This window comes from Nicotiana sylvestris, chromosome 2, assembly GCF_000393655.2.
Source record: "Nicotiana sylvestris chromosome 2, ASM39365v2, whole genome shotgun sequence".
Classification (NCBI taxonomy): Eukaryota; Viridiplantae; Streptophyta; class Magnoliopsida; order Solanales; family Solanaceae; genus Nicotiana; species Nicotiana sylvestris.
Window position 1 is genome coordinate 146,921,538 of NC_091058.1, and position 22,686 is coordinate 146,944,223.

Sequence of the window (22,686 nt, forward strand, 5' to 3'; positions counted from 1 at the left end):
ATTATTGAGGATGTGTTAGTGGTTGAGTGGGAAAGTTCATTCTTCCTGTTGATTTTATTGTTCTTGATTACGAGGCAGATAAGGATGTGTCCATTATTTTGGAGCAACCATTCTTAGCTATTGGTGGAGCGATTATTAATATGAGGGAAGGGAAGTTGAAGATGAGAAAATCACTTTTAATATGTACAAGGAACTTAAGCTCCCTAAGCATTTTGAGGACTTGTGCATAATTACTGTGGTAGAATTTAAGGGGATAGAGTAGAATCCTTATGTGAATTATAGTGATCCAGATGGGACAACTAAGTTAAAGGAGAAGAGACCTTCCGAGAGCATGCAAAAAGGCTAGACTTCATGGGAGAAAGAAGAAGAGAAAGTACCCAGCCAGAGCAGAGTAGCAGAGTCGTGCTAGGACTATAAATAAGGCGCTTGTTGAGAGGCAACCCAGCCTATATTTTATTTTTCTAAATTTTTTTATTTAGTGTTAAGTTTTGTATTGTTTTTATTCTGCATAGTAGGGGAAGTCTGAGTACCTGAATTTGATGTTGAGGAGCATGTTTGAGATTAAGTGTGGGGTCGTCCCGACCCTTAATATTGAGGATCATGTGCTAGCTAGGCCCAAGAGGGTCTCAGGGGGTATTTCTCACCCTTGTTTCATATTTTTCTCTATGATCATGCATCGATGACTATGCACAATATAAGCGTGGGGTGAGAAAACTACTTTATAAGTATAATTGTATAAAACTATTTTTTATTAGTTTTTCTTTTAGAATTCGTAGTAGACATAGTCTAGGTTTTCAAAAAAAAATAGGGAAAAAATCAGAAAAATCTTGGACTCTTCCCGACGATGGATCTCTTGGATAGTTTTCTTGAGGGATTAAAGTCTGATTAAAAATACCAAAAAGATTTTATTAGTTTTTTTAGGATGGTTAGTTAGTATCCCTTGATTTTTCTTTAGGCGCCAGTTCTTTTCTGAGGCTGTAGTTAGAACCGGGTACTTTTTTTAGTAGGATAGGAAGAAGCTGAGTTGCTATGAGGTACCTATTGACGTGTTTGGTGCTGGCACATTAGGCTTTGGAACGTGCTCTATGTTATCGTACATTTGAGTTGAATTGGGATGCTTGAGTAAAATAAATAGCCTACTCTTTGATGCCTTTTTTCAGTTGTTTGACTTGTATGCCTCATAGTGCAATATTGATTAAAATTTCTCAAATATATGTGCTTGCTTGACATGGGAGTTGAAAAGAACTATATTGATTAAGGCATGTGCAATGTGTATGTGATGGATTTGTAATTTTCTGTGTTATCATGTTTAGTCTAGAGCTTGCCCTGTGTGTTAATCAAAGCGAAATCATTAAGTTGTGCTAGTCTAGGAGATGATATAGGCATTTCTTGATTGATCATAGATGTGTTTGTCACTTAAAAATAAAATTTTCCGTTGCTAGTCCCTTTGAGCCTATAGACTTTTTCTTTGGCACCCACATTACAAGTCGTACCCTTATTATGTTCTTAATTTGAGATTGTTGAACCTTTATCTCCTAAGTCACTTAGTTGCTAAAAAAAGTAAGCTGAGAGATTGAGGAGTAACTTTCGAGTGGAACCATTGAAGGGCCCTTAAGGTGCACTAAAGTTGTGAAAAAAATGACACTAGCAGATGAACTTTAATGTATGGAGGGTGTGTATAAAAAAAGAAAAAAATAAGAAAAAAATTACAAGAAGAAAAAAATGATAGTTTAAATAATATAGAAAAACACACACCTCCTAATCTTACTAATTCGTGCTAGTGAGAATATAGACGGGCTTAATCGAAAGAAAAAAAGAGAGGCTATGTTGTATATAGTTTGTGACGAGTGAATTGGTTGAGAAGAATATGTGCTCGATTTGTGAGTGTAGTGTATTAAAGTGATTAGGAGGGTTAGTCACTATTTCTAAATGTATCCTACTCGTCCCTTAGCCTACATTACAACCTTAATGTCTTAATAGATCCTAAATTTGGCTAGCTTAGATTAGTAGAGATATAGCTTATGGTACGACCATGGGATACACATGAATTCTTTGTAAGAGTGAGCGATTTTTTTCACTACTAAAAAATTACGTTTTAGCGACGGGCAAATTCTGTAGCTAAATAGAGAAAATCTGTCGCTAATCTCATTTAGCGATGGATTATCAAAAAATTCTGCTAGCTACGAGCATTTTAGCGATAGATTAGCGACGACGTTCATAGCTAATTCTAATTTTTTTTTGTAGTGTTTGTTCAAATTGTGTGATGTCCTTAAATTATGTTCAAAGGCATACTTGAATGTGAACTATTCTATATTCACTCTTTTGTTTGTTGGTGAGGGCATATGATCTCATGAAGGATTGGTAATGGTGTAAACTTCTCTTGTTGGGTAAATGCACAAGTTGAGAGTGCTTAGTGATAACGATTCGGCTCTTGAGGTAGGGTGGTTACGGATAGGTTATTTGAATTGATTGAATTGAAATGGTTATACTTGGGCATGTTTGAAACGGGAAGAATGTTAAAGTTGTATGTTCATGCTTGATTGCCGGAATTGATCATAGTCATTGGTAGAATGTATGTTGAATTTTTTTTGAATTGCTCCCCCTTGTTGATATGTACGTTGTTGGGGTATAGTTAAAGTTCCATTGCTCGAGGGCGAACAAGAGTTTAAGTGTAGGGTATTGACATTTAGCTTAAAGTATGTATAGTTATATGCATATTGCCTCGTAATTTTACTCATGTTTCATGGATTTTCGGATGTATAATGTTATAAATTGTATTAATTCGTGGTATTTTAATGTGTAGGAGTGATCCGGATGTAATGTGGGACAAAAATGCACGAGTTGAAACAAAATAGAACAAAACAAAAAATTAGGACAACATAGTGCCATAGGTAGTGTGGGCGCTACCTATGGCCTAGTTTCCAGAACCTCAAAAAATCCCAGCGCCAGGGCTAGTGCACTACGCTACCCTAGGTGCTGGTGACGAGAAATCTCTCCTAGTTCACCTGAGACAAGGTTATTTCGGCCCAAGATCTCCCCCCTCCTCCCACGCATATAAAAATAAGTCTAAACCTATTTTGAGAGGGGAGACACTACTTTGAAGGAAAAATACACACGAGGAACATCTGAGAGTGAGGATATCTCAGTTTTCTTCATCTTTTCTTAGTATTTTGAATTATTCGACATTTGTGAATTTGTTTTGACATTATCATGAGTGGCTAAACCCCATAGTTATAGGGTTGTAATTTAGTCATAAATATTGTTGTTTAAAGTTGACTTAACTTTGATTGCAATTCACTAATATATGGTTGTTTCTTCAATTCTGCAATTAATTGTTTAATTGGCTGGCTAACTATTAGGTTTTATTTACTACCTATGTATGCTTGGGAAAACTACATTTAAATTAGAGAAGAATTGAAGATAACTTGATCTTAACTCTGAGGGGGCGGATTTTTGGTTAGGATAGGAATATACCTAGTCACCGTGCTTAATTAAATATCATAATCTTAATGCATTCTTAATAGATTGATTTCATAGGAATATATGGGTTAATCTATTCTGAATAGACGAGTCGGAATTTGGGAAATTACTACGAGAGCAATTTTTCAATTAATTAGCAACTATGAGTGATATATGAAAGGGAGAGTTAATTAGAGCACAATAGGATTGGTGAATCGATCACAACCCTGGAATATTTGTCGAATACACACAAATTATTTTGTTGCTTGATAAATTAGTTACTTATTAGAATTAGTGCTTAGTATAATCACACTTTTGAACTCTGAAATACTGACCGAATAATAATCTTGGTGAAACTAATGGATAGTTACACAAGTCTCTGTGGGTTTGATACTCAATTTATTATTTTATTACTTGCACGACCACATTTATTTGTGTGTGTGTTTGGGAGCAACACTTACCGCTAAAAAATATCAACATTAGGTTGACTCTCACTGTAAGTGATAGATAATGAAGCAAGCGTTAAGGAGCATCATTCAATCAAACTCGTCGTCACCATAAGTAATCTTCCACATATCAACTGATTTTGGACTTTATTTTGGAAGAACTATTGAATTTTTTCACTATCAGAAACAAACTATCAATATTTCATGATTAAAATGCCGCACGAATTGGAGTTCAGGCTCAATTGACACTGCAACAAGATAGTAATCTTGGCTGCATGCAACACTTTACATCATTTAGCATTTCAAGGTTCAATATCACATATTATGGCAACACTTTGCACCATGATGCCAAACTGTTTACCCTAAAAATTGGATAACAATTAAACTTATAATGTGGTTTTAAGGACACGTAATTTAACCTAATACCAATTGATAAATATAAGGATTTAGTGATAGAAAATGACAATAAGATAAAGCAAACCAGTGGTGATACGTAATTCAGCCCTCGAACTAGGATGCCTTCGAGCTGTCAGTACCAAATAGTTAAGAAATAAACAAGCAGATGAACGAGAGTATAAGCTAGAAAGGAAGTGTTGTATTACTTTGATATGCATGAATGTAAGTTGTCTACAAAATGATTAGAACCCTCTTTATATAGTAGAGAAATCCTATATATGGTACAATTCTAATTACGAAAGTATAACCCATGATTAGCCTAAACAACCGCCCTTGATTTGATCTATTCCGGGATTTTTTCCATGATCTTCGACCGGTCGTGGATATCTCGCTTTTCTGTTATTGCTCTTTGCTCGACATCTGCCCTATTTGGTCTCAATCGCTACTGGCCTCGATCTCGACAGACACCTCGATTCTCGAACTCGGTACCTTGTAGTCGTGCTCTGGTCTGATCTACTACAAGGCCGACCCTCGATTCAATTCCCTGATCTCGATCAAAGAGTAAAATGAGGTATGCCCGGTTTTAACCGTATAAAGATAGTCCCCTTGTTTCTTGGAGTGTAATGAGAAGAAATAAATTGAGCCTTTGATTTTATACCTCGACTTGTCATGACGTCATCCTCGTGATGTAAGCAACGGAAAAGACCAAAACGTCATGTCGATACAGTTCCCCAAGTCATTAATAGCGTCAGTTGGTGGTCGGTCACCAGTGCCTTTGAACCGCCGCCGTGAACATAATAAGTAGATCTTCTTCTCACTTTCTCAAACTTTATTTTTTGCTAAATCCCTTTTGCTTCTTCAAGTTTATCTGCAAATCTCCTAGTTCTTCATCTATAAATCTTCCATGTTTGATTACTAACCCTTTTGCAAACACCAAATATCCCCATTTTTCTTTGTTCATAAAGATAGAAATGGCCAAAACATCTAAAACCATTACAAAAAAAGGAAAAGGCTTCCTAATCTAAGCTGGCCGGTGGTAAAATGCCGGTGGAGCCGCCCCTTGAGGAGTGTGTTCCTGGGGGGTCTGTCCTTACTTTCAACTGCAAGGTCGAGAAAACTTTGTCAATCCCTGGTCGATGCGAGCCAATGGCGAGATACATATGCTCGATAACTGAGAGCGACCTTGAGCAGGTAAAGAAAGACTGCCATTGGGAATACAAAGAGGTGGTGGTTACGGCCCCGGAAGAAGACATTACTACCTATGTGGAAGGGTTTTTAAGTGTTTACACTTACCCTTTCATGTCGTGCCCTGTTGATCCCATCATCTTCGATTTTTGCCTTCATTATCAAATAACCCTAGGTCAAATCCATCCCTCTTTTTGGCAGATTGTTATTCTGCTCCGATTCTTTGCGAGCAAAATCGAAGGGATGCCTTTCACCCTCAACCACCTCATCAAGTTGTACAACCCCCTCTCTATCGAGGTGGGTTAATAATACTTCAGCGTCGGGCTACCAAGGTGTTGTTCTCGAGCATAAATGAGGACAAAGATCGAGGATGGATGTGCCGGTTTGTTCGAGTGAAGACTTCCGATCTAATCCCATCCGAGAAGATGCCATTTCGCAAGGAATGGAATATGAATCGTAAGTGCAATAACACCTATAACTTTCATTTATTGTTTTGTTTATTGTGCTCCTTCTCATCGACATCCCTTTCTATGATGTAGCGGTCTCTTGAATGCCTGGTGCAATTCCTAACCTCGAGAGCTGGGTTCATAAACTGGCTTTGACCTCTTCATACGCTGGGTGCTCATGGCGCGATTTGGCAAGGGGGCGATGGGAGGCCAAGAATCATGGTAAGCCCCTTTTCACGTATTTGATGATTTTCGCTGAAATATTTCTTTTCATACTAATTTGATTTCCTTTCATACAGGCCTTGAAGAAGATGCTATCATGAGGCCCCCGTTTGGGGAGGAGGAGGTTGTGCCCCCTGTTCCGAAGCCGGTGAAGGACAAAAAGAGAAAAGGGGCCTCGACCTCCGAGGATCCAAAGTCCAAGAAAAGTAAAGCTCATAAGCCGAAGGAAGACACATGTCTGTCTACCTACGGAGGTAGTTCAGCGGCTAAGAGAGGAAGAAGAAGAAGAAAATGAAGACGATGGCTCCAGGTCGGTGGCCCGAGTGAAGAAAAACACCGAGGCCCCAAAGACCTCTGAGTCGGTGAGGGTTGGAGAAATTCATCCTCGAGCCAAAGGGTTCTCTGAAGAGGACCTGGGAAAAGTTTCCGAGTTGTTGGAGATTAAAGATGCCTCCCTCCGGGATGAGCAATCGGCGAGTATGTCCGAAAGGGCCGGCTCCGAGCCCTTCGAAATAAATAGAACGCCCCAAGCGATTAACTTGGGGTAATATAAATTGGAGACTCCCTATTGCTTCCTTCATTCTCAGAAGGGAAAGTTTGGGAGGCTCAGGCCATGAAGGCCCCTCAGGTAGAAGGCGTCATTGGAGGGGAAGATCTTTTTCGAAGTTGTTTTGCCGGGGTCGACGATATCGCTAGCTTGAATGACTTGCACGTACCGAGGAGGAGCTTGGGTGAATCTTCCTCGAATTTCAGATTGACCAACCAATTTCCAACCCCCAGTGTCGATCCCGAGTGCAAACGGACTATCATTATTACGGTCCCAGAGGATGCACGAGTTTTTGCCTCCCCCTCTAGGGGTGGCCAGTTACCTTCAAGTTCTGGTCACCGAGGAAGATTAAGCTCTGATGGACGAGGTGGGAGAACCATGTCTCTTCAATGAGAGTCACCAAGCTTTGAATTGGGTAAGCCCTAACTTTCTTTGTTAACGCCGGTCTTCACACTTGTGTTTTTTACTCCTTGCCTAATCCTTTCCCTTCTATTTGTGTAGGCATCGGTACTTCATCATGATGCTTTATTTAAATCTCGAAGAGAGTTGATCCGATATGAGGCTGAAATTCAAGGGCTTACCGAGGAGAAAAATGCTCTAAGGCTTATTGGTGAGCAAAGAGAAAAATAAATCAAAAGCCTCCTAGCTGAGCTGGAACAACCCAAGAAAATTGATGAGCTGCAGACCCGGTTGGACACGATCTTGCATTAGCAAAATCTTAGGTTGAGATGGCTAAGGCTGATGCTGAGGCGATCGGGCTGTCTACCGATCTGACACTGAGGCTGCTCAAGCTCGAGCAAAAGAAGTTGTCGATGCCGCTTAGGCTCAAGCATACTGTGTTGCTGAGCATGCCAAGTGTCAGTCTCAAAGAAAGACTCTTGAGGAGATTCATGCTCGTGTCTTTAACGTTGTTGTTGAGATCAAGCATACGAATAAGCTTGAGGCTGAAGCCAAAGCATTGTTTTCTTCTTCTGATGATGATTTAGGGAGCGTGAGGAGATTAGAGAGCGGAGGAGATCCTGATGGCGAGGATGTAGTTAAGGAAGATTAAGCACTTAGGATTTTTCTTTTTTGAATTTTTGTGTAGGACCCTGATCGGTCCTTGTAAATATTCTTATATATAAAAGATTTCTCACTTGTCTTTACTTCAATTTCTGCCTTGTAAGAATTCTGCTTAGGCAGTTTGATCGAAGTCGGACTAATGTAGTCTTTGTAATCGAGTGAGTACTTTCTCCAACTCGAAGTAGGATGACCCTTAGGTTTAAATTGGGTGAGGATGACCTCTCGAACTCAAAAAATAAAGCGGCAATTTGATCGAAGTCGGACTAATGTAGTCTTTGTAATCGAATAAGTACTTGCTCAAACTCGAATTAAGATGACCCTTAGGCTCTTGGATTAGGCCAATATGGCCTTAAAAAGAATGGTTTTTCTCCCTTTTCGGCTTTAAAAAGTTAAATCACATAAATAAAAATTATGCCTTCGCACGATATAAAGCTGTATCCATTAGGGTTTTCGATGGTTAGTGTTTCTGAAACCCTTTGCTTCGTTACGCCTTAGCGTGAAATAAGCTTGTTCAAGAGTTCGAACAATTTGGTATTCCTTAGGGTTTTCGAGGGTTGATGTGATCGAAACCCTTTGTAAATTTGCTGAGGGTAGCCTTTTAAACCGGTTTTATGAAGATATTTGAAGGTCTATTTTATTACGAATTTCGGACGTCTCTGAACCATATCAGTTTGGCAGTAGCCTTTATTTTTGGATTTGCCTCTTGGGCTCGTTTCCCAGTTACATTCCAAACTTGTTCGAAATGTTAGTTCCCAAGTGGGTATGAAATCGAGGGTTGTCTTTTTAAGATCTTACAATCTCGAGATCTTAGTAGTTCGATCATGTCATTTTTTTGGACGACAATCCCCGAGTATGGAGTAAGTTGTTCAAACTTCAGTTATGATCGGCCCTTAAGCTTATTTCCACAATAGCCCAAAACTATGATATTGTAAAGTAAAAATTTCTCTAAGGCATGAAATATTTTGGCAAGGAAAAATATTTCTCCTAATATATTATACATGCGTACATGTTTGCTTTTAGGGCTCGAGTAATCTACATGGGCACGGTTCATTTGACCGTTTGGCCCTTACAAAATTTTACCTATCGCGACCAAGTTGACACGAAGTATCTTCCTTGTAACAAAGTTGACATCCAAGGGTGATGCCCCCCAGTATTCGAGGTTGATTGCTAAGAAGCCTCGGATACTGTTGAATTACCCCCAACGTAGCACAAACAATGGTTGCCTCGTTAAAAATCTCTCCGGAAAACCCTATTTGGAACAAAACCCAGTCAAAGGAAAAAAGAGTGCAATGCATGCTTTCAAACCTAAGGACTTTGTGTTGAAGAATTCCTCGATGCCTTCGATCAAACACTTGCAAGTGGTTATTATAGATAAATGAAAATAGAGAAGGTTGTACCGTAGCAGTAATATCTTTTAAGGAGTGATACGTTCCAGTTGTTTGGTAATTGCTCGTTGTCCATCGTGCCAAGTTTGTAAGATCCTTTTCCAATGATATCGAGGACCTAGTATGGTCCCTCCCATATCGGGCCAAGTTTTCCATCACTTGGGTTTCGAGTATTAAGGGTGACCTTTCTCAGAACTAAGTCATCGATTTTAAAGTGTCGAAGAATGGCTCTTCGATTGTAATACCTTTCGATTCGCTGTTTCTGTGCGGCCATTCAAATAAGGGCGTCTTTTCGTCTTTCATCTAGCAATTCGAGGCTGGTATTCATAGCCTTGTGATTTTACTCTTACGTTGCATACTGAAACCTAAATATAGGTTCCCCGACTACGACAGGGATCAGAGCTTTGGAATCATAGACTAAAGAGAACAATGGTGCCCCCGTACTAGATTTTGACGTTGTTTGATATGCCCAAAGGACATCGGGCAATATTTCTCTCCATTTTCCTTTGGCTTCGTTCAATCTTTTCTTCAGATTTTGGATGACGGTCTTGTTTGTCGATTTGGCCCGTTCATTCTCACTAGGATGATACAGCATTGACAGGAGCCTTTTTATTTTGTGATCTTCGAAAAACTTTGTCACTTTGCTGCCGACGAATTGCTTTCCATTATCACACATAATCGCAGCAGTCATTCCGAATCGGCATATAATGTGGTCCTAGATGAAGTCTATGACTTCTTTTTCTCTGACTTTCTCGAATGCCTACGCTTCAACCCACTAAGAAAATAGTCAGCCATAAACAAAATAAATTTAGCTTTACCTGGGGCCTATAGTAGAGGGTCGACGATATCCATTCCCCATTTCATGAATGGCCATGGGGATAGGAATGAGTGGAGTTGCTCCCCGGGCTGGTGGATCATCGGCGCATACCTTATACATTTCCGCACTTTCGAACAAATTCTTTAGTGTCCTGTTCCATATCGGTCAAATAGTATCCTGCTCTGACGACTTTGTGAACCAAGGACTCGGCACCAGAATGGTTTTTGTAGGTGCCCTCGTAAATTTCCCTTAGAATGTAATCGATATCTCTTGTTCCCAAACATTTTGCTAATGGTCCATCGAACATTCTCCTATATAGTGTTCCATCCTCGACCGATGTGAACTGTGCGGCCTTCATGTGTAGAGTCCTCGATTCTTTAGGATCCGATGGAAGCTTCCCGTTCTTTAGGTATTCGATGTACTTATTCCTCCAATCCCAGGTTAGACTTGTGGAGTTTATTTCAGAATGTCCTTCTTCGATTACTAACCTTGAAAGTTGAATGACAGTCCCCGAGCTAAGTTTATCGTCTTCGATTGATGACCCCAAATTTTCAAGGGTATCGTCCTCGCTATTTTGTTCTCGAGGTACGTGCTATAGTGTCCATTCTTTGAATCGATGAAGAGATACTAGTAGTTTGTCTAAGTACCTCTGCAGTCGATATTCTCAAATCTCAAAAGTTCTGTTAGCTTGATTTACCACAAGTTGGGAGTAGCGCTTAGCTTCGATGACCTCTGCTCCAATGATCTTATCTAGATCAAGACCTGCAATCATAGCATGATACTCAGCCTCATTGTTAGTCAATTTCGAAGTTTTGATAGACTGCCTGATTGTATTACCCGTGGATTGTTTCAAAATGATGCCTAACCCGGATCCCTTCACGTTCGAAGCGCCGTCTATAAAGAGGGTCCATACCCCCGATGATGTACTCGATTTTAATAAAAGTTCCTTTTCGTCCCCAGGTACGAGGGTTGGCACGAAGTCGGCCACGAAGTCTAGCAAGATTTGAGACTTAATGGTCATTCGGGGTTGATACTCAATATCATACCCGCTGATCTCGATGGCCCATTTGGCCAATCGACTCGAGAGTTCGAGCTTGTGCAAAATGTTTCGAAGGGGGTAGGGGATTACAACATAGATTGGATGACATTGAAAATGTGGTTTTAATTTCCTGGAGGCGCTTATTGAAGCAAGCGCTAATTTTTCTAAGTGTGGGTATTGGGTCTCGGGTTCACCGAGGATCTAACTTACATAGTAAACAGGAAATTTTGTACCTTGCTCTTCTCGAACTAAGATCCCACTTACCATTATCTCCGATACCGCTAAGTATAGGTAGAGTTGCTACTCCTTTTTCGGGGTATGAAGAAATGGCGGGCTCGACAGGTATTGTTTAAGTTCCTCAAAGGCTTGTTGACATTCCGGGGTCCATGCGAAATTGCTCTTCTTCTTAAGCATTGAGAAGAAACCGGTGGCTCCTATCTGAAGACCTTGGAATAAATCGACCCAGGGCGGCTATGTGTCCTGTTAAACTTTGTACCTCCTTGACATTATCAACAACTCTCGATTTCCTTGATTTTATCAGGGTTGATTTCAATCCCCCGATTTGATACCATAAAGTCGAGGAACTTACCCGAACCGACCCTGAATGCACATTTTTCTGGGTTGAGCTTCATGTTGTACCTTCTCAGTATGTCCAAAGCCTCCTGCAAATGTTTTAAATGGGCCTCTACTCGTCGAGACTTAACTAGCATGTCATCAATATAAACCTCCATTGATTTACCTATTTGTTCTTCGAACATTCGGTTTACTAGGCGTTGATAAGTAGCACCAGCATTTGTTAGCCCAAAAGGCATTACATTATAGCAATAGGTACCGTACTTAGTGATGAATGAAGTCCTTTCCTGATCCTCCGGGTTCATTTGTATTTGATTGTACCCGGAGTAGGAATCGAGGAAAGATAAGGATCTCGTGGACGGACGTGGCATCAATCATGCGATCGATATTCGGCAAAGGAAAGGAATATTTAGGGCATGCCTTGTTTAAATCCTTATAGTCTACGCACATTCTAAGTTTGTTCCCCATTTTAGGGACTACAACGACGTTTGCTAACCGTCCTGGATATTTTACCTCCCGAATGCATCCTATATTGAGAATTTTTGTTACCTCGTCCTTAATGAATGCATGTTTTACCTCGGACTGAGGTCTTATCTTTTGTTTCACTGGGCGGAACTTCGGGTCCAAACTTAGTCGATGTGTAGTGATCTCCAGTGGGATCGCTGTCATATTTAGGTGGGACCAAGAAAAACAATCCATGTTATTTAAAAGGAATTGAATGAGTTTTTTCCTGAGCTCGGGAGTTAACCCCCCCCCCAGGTACACCTTTCGATCGGGCAAATGCTCGATCAATATGATTTGTTCCAGCTCTTCGATCGTTGACTTTGTTGCATCGGAATCATCGGGGATTACATAGGTTCGAGGTATCATATAATCATCATCCTCAAAAGTTTCCTGCTCCTCCGATCGGGCCGAGGCCGGTGACTGTTGTTGCTATTTGACTTCATGCTTTCTCTTCGACTCCAATCCCTTTGCTAGTAAAAGTGTCGATAGTTGTATTACCTCAACGATTGCAAACATTTCTTTGGTGGAGGGTTATTCACCGTATACCATTTTGATTCCCTCTAATGTTGGGAATTTCAAGACTTGATGAAGCGTCGAGGGTATTGCTCTCATATTATTAATCCAAGGCCTTCCGAGCAGAGTGTTGTATCTCAAGTCACCCTCGATTACATGGAACTTTGTTTCTTGGATGGCTCCGGCCACATTCATTGGTAAAGTAATTTCCCCTTTGGTGGTTTCACTCGCCATGTTGAAGCCGTTAAGTACTCGAGTTGTGGGCACAATTGGATCTTGCAGGACGAGTTGTTCTATGACCCTTGATCGAATAATATTGGCCGAGCTATCTGGATCAATCAATGCACATTTAACTTGAATTTTATTCACAAGGATAGATATTACCAGTGCGTCATTGTGAGGTTGGCCAATTCCTTCTGCATCCTCATCGTTGAAAGACAAGGTTTCTTCTAGTAAGTAGTCTCGAGTTCGCTTTTCCCTTGTGATTGTCACCTTGATGCGTTTGAATATTGGTCCTTGAGGAATATCGACCCCACCAACGATCATATGAATTACGTGTTGTGGTTCTTCCTATTAGTTTTCCTGTTTGCATCCTTATCTCTGAAGTGAGTTTTAGCTCGGTCACTCAGGAATTCGAAGGTGACCCCCGTTGAATAGACGAGTTACCTCCTCCCTCATTTGTCTGCAGTCTTCGGTTTTGTGACCATGGGTACCATGGTATTTGCATATTTGATTAGGGTTCCTTTGAGCTGGATCGGTCTGCAGGGGCCTGGGCCACCTAGTATTGTTGATCCGTCCAATGGCCAATTCAATACACGATGCATCGCCACTGAAGTTGTATTCCGATAATCGCAGTGGTTTTGTGGGTTCGACATGTTTATCGAAGCCACTTTTACTCATGAGACTTCGGGAGCTCTGTCCTCAATCATTCCTTCGATCATTTCGAACAGGGTTACGACCTGGGCTATTATTTCTACGATCTGTGTTTTATGGTTGATACCGATATCTGTTCGATCAGAGTTCTCTGTCGATATCTCTTTGAATTCTGCCGACGTGCCTATTTGGGTAAACGGAACCGGAAAGGGGCTCTCAATTGATCATCCTCGACCCTGATCTTTGACTGGTATCGATTATGCACATCGGCCCAAGTCATGGCTGGATATTCAATTAAATTCTGCTTTAATTGTCGTGATTCTATCGAACTTCATTCATTCAAACCTTGAGTGAAAGCTTGAACAGCCTGCGTTTTATCTGGGACCGAGATATGAATTCTCTCAACATTTCGTTGTCCTTTTGCCTTACCTTGAAGAGGTCTAATTTCCTTGTTGCAACTTTAATGCCTCCGGCGTTGGCTTTCACACAAGAATCTACGAGCATAGCAAACGAATTAACAGAGCTAGGTGGTAAGTTATGATACCATATCATGGCATCCTTCGATAAAGTTTCTCCAAACTTTTTTAGTTGAACAGATTCAATCTCATCATCTTCTAAGTCATTCCCTTTTATTGCGCACGTATAAGAAGTGACATGTTCATTAGGGTCGGTGGTTCCATTGTATTTGGAATTTCTGGCATGCAGAATTTCTTCGGGATGGGCTTCGGATCCGCACTTGGAAGGAAAGGCTTCTGCACGAACTTCTTCGAATCCAAACCCTTTAGAATCGGGCGTGTCCCCGGTATTTGGTCAACCCGTGAGTTGTACGTTTCTACCTTTTTATCATTAGCCTAGATTTTCTTTTCACCTGATTCGTTCCTTTTAGTGAGCTCCTCGAGCATCTTCGTAATGGCTGGATCAGTCCCCGACTCATTAGCGTTCGATTTCTCCGATACAGATTTGATTCTATGAACAACTTCTTGTGATATTTCGAACTCAATTTTGTTTGGTACTCGATTTTGATTTTGGAGTTGCGCTATCGCAGCTTGTTGAGTCTGCAACATTTTGAATATCATTCGAAGGCTAATTCTGCCTTATTTACCGCTCTGTGCGTTCTGATCTGCTGCTCAGGCATCTCTGCGGACTCTATTTTCATGGTCGACGCCCAAATTCCCATTAATGGCAATATGACAGCTGACATCGACTGGGTCTACGACCGGTAGTCCATCAGGGTTGACTGGAGGTACTCCGTTTTCCGGGGCGACTGTGTTTTCGTTTTCGCCATGAAGACCAAGGCCGTTGTCCATATGAGTGGGCGTTACTTTAGATTTTGACATATTGATTCCTGAAATCAAAGACACTTATGAGAACAAGTGTAAAGCAGTGTGTGTTATAGGAATTAATACCAGGCAATCACTATTATCCTTAGCCCCACAGTGGGTGCCAAACTGTTTACCCTTAAAATTGGATAACAATTAAACTTATAATGTGATTTTAAGGACACGTGATTTCACCTAATACCAATTGATAAATGTAAGGATTAGTAATAGAAATTGATAATAAGATAAAGCAAACCAGTATTTTCATGTAATTCAGTTCTCAAACTAGGATGCCCTCGAGCTGGTCAGTACCAAATAGTTAAGAAATAAACAAGCAGATGAAAGAGAGTATAAGCTAGAAAGGAAGTGTTGTATTGCTTTGATATGCGTGAATGTAAGATGTCTACAAAATGATTAGAACCCATTTTATATAGTAGAGGAATCCTATCTATGGTACAATTCTAATTACGGAAGTAAATCCCATAATTCGCCTAAATAACCAGCCTTGATTTGATCTGTTCCGAAATGTTCGCCATGGTCTTCGACCGGTCGCGGATATCTCGCTTTTCTGTTATTGCGTTTTGCTCGAAGTTTGCCCTATTTGGTCTCGATCCCTACTGGCCTCGATCTTGACAGACACCTCAATTCTCAAACTCGGCACCTTGTCCTCGTGCTCTGGTCTGATCCACTACGAGGCCGACCCTCGATGCAATTCCCTAGTCTCGATCAAATAGTAAAATCAGGTAGGCCCGGTTTTAACCGTTTACACTACGGTACTTTGTTTTACTTCTAAATTCCGCCACTTCTTTATACATTCACTTCTTCGCATGCTGAATAATCCACTTGGTAGAAATATAGAATTCGCCACTGACTAATCCACAAATGTTCTAATAAGCTAATGATAAAATACATAAACGATCCTTTTAAGTTGTCCTCAACTATTAGGTAGGCACCTGCACCTCAACTGAGTCCATTTCTGGTTAGATGTTTTAAGCCTTTAATAAAATTGGTCAACTAGTTGGCCTCAAATTCCAGGTAGGCACCTCAACTGAGATCATTTCTAATTAGATACTTTAAGCTATTAATAAAATTGGTCAACTAAACACTCAAGACTAACAAACCTCATGCATGAATTACACTTTCGGATGGGTTTAAGAGACACTTCTACCCAAGCAGAAATGTTTATTTGGTCATTAGCATTTTTGATGTGTCTACCTAATAGTTGAGAACAACTTAAAGGGGCCGTTTATGTATTGTTATGACAATAATTTATGACAACCTTTGGATATTAACATAGATATTGAAAGCAAGGGGCGAATGTAGTGTTGAACCCACTAACTTTTGATGCGCGCAGAATAAAAATTTATATGTAAAAATTCATTAAAATTACAACTAAGCTTGAAAGTTGAACCCATAAGATTTAAATCATAGACCCGCCTATGTTGATAGCTGCTAAAATGTTATAATAAGCTAATTGACAATAAGTTATCGAAATTTTTGCATATTAAACTATCATAATTCATGAGATATAAAAGGATTTGAGTCCAAAATTTCCTGCCCCCCCCTCATTTTTATTGTAATAATAAGAGAACAGTAAGAAAAAAAGACATCTTAGGGACCATAACACATTTTTTTTTTCTAGCATAATTGTTTTCAGTCTACAACTTGAAAAACTACCAATAATAAAATTTACATCCACGAAATGCACACAAGACAGAACTCTTAATGAAGCACCAGCCACAGGGCAGCCTAATAACTAGGAAAACAAACAACGAGACCGTTGGTTGCAGAGAAGAATGTTACATTTTCTTGACCTCATCTTCTACAGGATCACGAAGTGTTCCGAACATCCAGTCCATCCATATTGTGTAATGACCATAATTATGCCGGTACGTAGTATGGTGGATGGTATGGTAGCCAGCACCCATAACTGGCCACACCTTCGCATGTATGCAGTCATGGATATTTGCAGTCCATATGGCTTCGATGAATAAGAGAGCTATGTGTGTCGTAAAATGTACGGGCAACAGGAAAAGAGCTACTACATGTGGCACTGCCTGCAGTATTCCATCCAATGGGTGGAACGCCAAACCTAATTTCCAAAGCAACAAGTCACGTTAGTGATTGGTGTTGGAACAGAACTCTCGAATTATGGCCAGATACACTATAAGAGAAACTAGGACATTCGAAGATCAAAACAAGCCTGAGAGGAAATATTAGACAATTAAAGTACATAGAAACCATATCATTGCTTAATTGGACTCCATTAACTTGTTGCAATGTGGAGAAGATTTGACAACCAATTTCCTGGAACGTGTAAGCTATGGAAAGAGGTAAGACCGTGTGTGTCAAATGATCCTAGCATTCTTGTAAAGGAGTAGCAGTCTCGTGATGTAGAAATATTCAATTTCCATGCAGTTTAATTTATTTTATAACTCATTGAGGCGGTGATTAGACGTATGAAAGCAAGTCAAGCTTTTCGAGTAAACTGGATTTTAAGGCAGAAAAAGTTGGATAAAGAAATTCCAGTAGACTGTTCTCTTCCCATGTTCTCTAATACAGCTTTGCATTGATAAAGAGGGGCCAATAGTGGGCCGTTACTCAGTTTAACAATGTGTAACCACTTCATCCCCTCTGATTCCTGCTAACTAAATAAGGGACTGGTGTACCACCAATGACCAGTGTGAGTTCATTCGCAAGACTCTCTTTTATCTCCAATCATATAGGAAAAAATCGAAGCACAATTAGATCAACAGGTTATTGACAAAGCAGGAGCAAGAAGCCTACCTAGTAGGGAAGCTACAAGTTGTTTTCAAAATAGACCAAAGTCATGAGATGGAACTCACCAGCAAATGGGGAGAGTGTATTTTGCTTGTTGTAAATATGATGTGTAGCATGGAGATATTTGTACAGAGGTTTTATGTCATGCAACTCGCGATGCATCCAGTAGATGCCGAATTCTACTATTACCAAATAAACTGCCATATAGATAAGGTAGGAAAGCCATCCAACGTCGCTAATTCTTGAGAAACATTTTGTCCACCCATTTACAATCATATACTCAGAAAGTGACGGAAGAGCACAATAAAATGGCATAGCTTTCATGGCAACTCCTATTTGCAAGAGCATAGCTCTATTTGAAGGGATGGCATCTGCAATGACAACATTCATTAAGCTGAAAATATCATGTTTTCTTCCAAACCAACATCAGATGAGAATATATGAAGCAAGATGCAAATTTACTTTTACCAAAGCACACAATAAAAAAAAAAGTAGCTATAGAAATTGATGGCTTAGTACTCAAAGAGGTCATTAATTAATATGAATTGCTAGTTCAAGGCTTTTTCATCCATAGAAGATAATTAAGTTTATCTAGCCTGTTCTAGCACATTGTTAAGCAGGGCCGGCTCTAACGTGATGACTAGTAAGGCTAGTGTTGGGGGCCTCATGTTTTAAAAATACTTCCTCCATTCCAATATATGTAAACTTGTTTGACTGTGCACGGAGTTTAAGAAAAAACTGAAGACTTTGTGAATTTGTGGTCCTAAACAAGTCAAAAAAGGACCCAAAGTATTTATGTGGTTATAAAGCTTCTCATTAAGGATAGAATTGTAAGTTTAAGCTAAATTGTTACCAAATTTAAAAATGGGTCATTCTTTTTGGAACGGACCAAAAAGGAAATAGGTTCACATAAATTGGAACAGAGGGAGTAATAAGTTTCCAAGTATTTAAAAAAATAATATTTAGTAGTTTTAATAAAAAAGTAGAGTTTTTAATATAAAAGGAAAGAAAACTCTTTAGATAGATAAATAAAGTAATATTTTGACAAACTTAAAAATGGGGAGATGAATAGTTTCCCAACTTTTCAGTTTTACTCCTTCATTAGTTAACGTATAAAATTTTTACTCTCCATTTTCTTAATATGTTCAAGTCAATCTTTTTTTCCCCAATCTCTTCATATTTCAGAAACTCCTACATATTTTCAGTCTTTCTTCTTTAATATTCTTACTCATCTTCTTTCTTCAAGATTTCATTACTCACATTCTTTCTCCAAAGATTTCACTACTCACTTTCTTTCTCCAAAATTTCATTAGTTCAATTGTTCAACAATACCTTTAAGCATCCAATAGTTCTATAATTCTATTGCTCTATAAAATCTCAAGATCAACAAATCTCAAGAAAGATTAAATGAGTTGACTATATTATCAATTGAATAGGAATGATTAGAGAAAACCAATTATAAAAAAGATTACTAACAACGTTGTATCTCAAAAAGTTAGAAGAATAGACTTCAAATAGAACCATATCTTATAAGTAACTTTCTTTTAAAATTTTAGGCCTCATATTAAACTTTTTTGACTTTAGGCCTCACATATGCTTGAGCCGCAGCTGTCCATTCTTTTTAGCACCAACACCATAGAGCAGTTCTCTTGCCTTCAAAAGAGAACAATGTGTTGTCATATTCTCAACCAATAAGAATTTTTTTTCCTGCCAGGTCCATCTGGTCAAAGTTAATGTGTCATAACATTTTTTTTGGTAGTTTGTTAAGGTTCCATAACATAAATTTGGATCTAATTAATCAGCATTAGTCGCTGAAGAATGAAAGAAAATTGATATTAGACAAATTCCCTCTGTCCTCTAATTATGGCAAGCTGGTAGGCTCAGATCTGACTAGCTAAAAAAAAACCTTTTCTCTTCCAAATTAGAGGATAAGTGAATATGCTCATGAGCAGCATTTGACCTCAAATATCAGATTCTAATTTATTTCAACTACCTTAATCCATGAAAGGGTCAAAAGCAATTTCATCAAAGACCAAAACAAAAAAAAACAAAAAAAAAAAAAAATCTGACCTTTAGGGATATAGACATTGCGCTTCAGGCGATAGATGTAGAAGCACCAAAGAAAACCAGATATAAAGTAAAGTAACACCCCACCAATGTAATTCCTGAGCCAACCCTGAAACCAATGAGGAAGTGGACCCCACCATGATTCCGGTAAGAATGTACCTAAAACCACCCGATTGTAAAACGATGTCTCCTCTATGAATAAATTCAGGTAGTCGTCCATGTTCCGAAACGACGACGTATGGTCAAAAGGGTTTAAGCAGATTCCGATGGGGATGGTTAGGAGAAGAAAACAAGGAAAATTGAGAAAAAGACAGATGGGAGAAAATAACAAAGCCTTTTCGTGGGGCAGCACAGCACGACAGTGTGTTGTGTCAAGTGATTAAAGTGCGCATCAATTAATTAAATTCCTTGTTGACTTGTCCAGTGGAAAATGCAATATTGGGAAACGTGATTTGTATGAAGTACTAGTTTTGCCTGTCTCTCGCTGTCAGGCTGAGTGCTTGGCCTTTAAATTGCTCTAGCTCATAGCTTTTGCCTAAACTTATGACAAGTCAAAAGTACTACTCCCTATATTCCCGTGAACTTGTTTAATGAACACGAGTTTAAGAAAAAATAAAATTTATGAAATTTGTGATCTTAAACAAGTTAAAAAGGATTTAAAGTATTTGTGTGGTTATGAAAGCTTCTTATTAAGGATAGAATTGTAAGTTTAAGCTAAATTATTTTCAAATTTAGAAATGGGTCATTCTTTTTTAAACGGACCGAAAAAGAAATAAGTTCACATACATTAGAACGGAGGGAGTAGTACGTAATAAAAATTGGAGATGTTAGTTAAAAATGAAAATTGTTTAAGCGACATAGTAAAAGCATAAATTAATTTTTCAATATTTTTGTTAATAAATTTTATTTACAAAATAACTCATTATTGATTTCAAAAGGGAAATCAACCATTTAGAATGTTCTTCCTTTCATTTTCTTCTTCACCAAGTTTATTTTTATTTCCATTAATTTTTCGAGTCTTTCTTTCACAAATATCATAGAATCCCAAACAAAAAGTGAAGCATTTTATTTTTAATTAAATAATTGAAAAACTTAATAAAAATTTTAATGATAAATAATTAAAAAAATATTTTTTACTTAATATTAATTTTATATATGAAAGAAAAAAATGTATATATCTTTCATAATTTGACGCCATTTTTAAAAAAAAAAAGTTAAACAAAAAATGTTTTATGATACTTAAAAAAGAATTTTTAATTGATTAGCCAAACACAAATTGTAATATTTGTAACATTTCCCAAGCACTTTCAAGAAATACTTTTGGGAGTTTGAAAATTTGACGAAACATAATTCATATCAAATTTTGTTCAACGAAAAGAAAAGGTACCACGACAATACTTTTCTTTCTATGTTTATGTTATTTTGCGACCTCCCCCTCCCCCCTAAGTTTTGTAGCACGGATTCTGAATTGGTATTAGGTGTGTTCATGAAAATCCGAAAATCCGAACCAAACCGAAAATCAAAGCAAACCGACCAAAAAAATCGATACTTTTTGGTTTGATTTGGTTTTGGTTTTGAAATTTAAAAACCGATCAAATTTGGTTTGGTTTTGGTTTTAATTAAAAAAATCGAACCAAACCGAATATAGGAGTACCTATTTTAAATTTATTATTACGCCTATATATATATATATATATGTATATATATATACAAAGTTTTAAAAAATTTATAGTAGTAAATATTAATCGTTTGCACTTTTAGTACAGTTTTTTACCTTTACATTCTAGTTTAATTGGTAGTTTTCTTTTGTTAAGTGTAAGAATCTATTTCATGTTAAAAATAATATATTTTTAATTGAGTCCTTAAATTATTCATCACTATTTGATTCAATTATCATCAATATATCTTGGTAAATAATAGATTTCTCAAAGGGCAATTAATTTAATAGTGTTACGTTGAAAATGTGGTCGCCGAAATGTGTGTTTGGTAGTGTATGTCTTATATTTAAGAAAAAACCGATAAATAACCGGAAAAACCGACATAAACCGAATCGAGAAAAAACCGACTTAATTGGTTTGGTTTGGTTCTAATATTGAAAACCGACTTAATTGGTTTGGTTTCTTTTTAGAGAAAAATCGATCCAAACCGAATCATGAACGCCCCTAATTGTTGTTATTTCTATGTCCCTTTTGAGACCTCCCCCTCCCCCTCCCCTCCCCCCTCCACACACAAAAAGTACTTTTCTTATTACGGTTATAGTCCTATTTTGTGAATAATAGTTACTCCATTCGTTTAAAAAGAAGAACAAAGAGTTTGGACTGCCAGTGACATAATGAGAATATCTAATTTTGAGTTTTTATGGAAACCAATGGATAAGAGGTTACAATTCTAATATTTGAGTCAGTAGTTCAACTCTCAATGCCATTTTGACAACTGTTGTCCAATTAATCTTCTATGTTTTCCTATCAACTATGTGTGATGGAAATTTTAGTTTAAAAGAGAAAAGAGAAGCAGTACCATTGAGGCTAAATTGAACTATTGACGAAAAGAGTAATGGTATTTCTTGCTCTTCTATACTACTTGCGCAGTACACTGCTTTGGGACTCTTAGCCCATTCCTCTTAACAGGCCTTTAACTTGGGAGAAATTCAAAAATAGCCAGAATTACAACTGGTCGTCAAAAATAGCCCAATTTCAAAAGTAATCGAAATTTAGCCACTTTTTATGTAAAGATAAATCTGAGTGAAAACACTGTTCAAAACCCGAAAAATACGTCAGTATATTATGTTGGAGTTCCAGTATAAGTATACTTGAACTCCAGCATATTATACTGGAGTTCCAGGATAACTCCATCATAATATACTGGAGTTCCAGCAAGTATACCGGTCAAGCATAATATACTAGAATTTGGAGCATCGGTGCTCCAGTCCCCAGTGTATTATACTGGAGCCAGCAAAGTATACCGGTCCAGCATAATATGTTGGAGTTCATATACAGATGCACCGAACTCCAGTATATTATGCTGGATCGGTCTCTATTGCAGCAAAATAGTG

At 38.4% G+C, this 22,686-nt stretch overlaps 1 protein-coding gene across 1 annotated transcript; it reads right to left on the reverse strand.

The window, feature by feature from the left end:
* Positions 1-16,271: 16,271 nt before the first annotated feature.
* Positions 16,272-20,115, reverse strand: LOC104230596 (delta(7)-sterol-C5(6)-desaturase-like). The gene is made up of 3 exons (XM_009783447.2): positions 19,638-20,115; positions 17,633-17,938; positions 16,272-16,878 (listed from the first exon to the last, which is right to left on the reverse strand). Exons 1-3 carry the CDS (start codon positions 19,852-19,854, stop codon positions 16,586-16,588), a joined length of 816 nt encoding a protein of 271 aa, XP_009781749.1. The 5' UTR covers positions 19,855-20,115; the 3' UTR covers positions 16,272-16,585.
* Between the last annotated feature and the right edge of the window lie 2,571 nt (positions 20,116-22,686).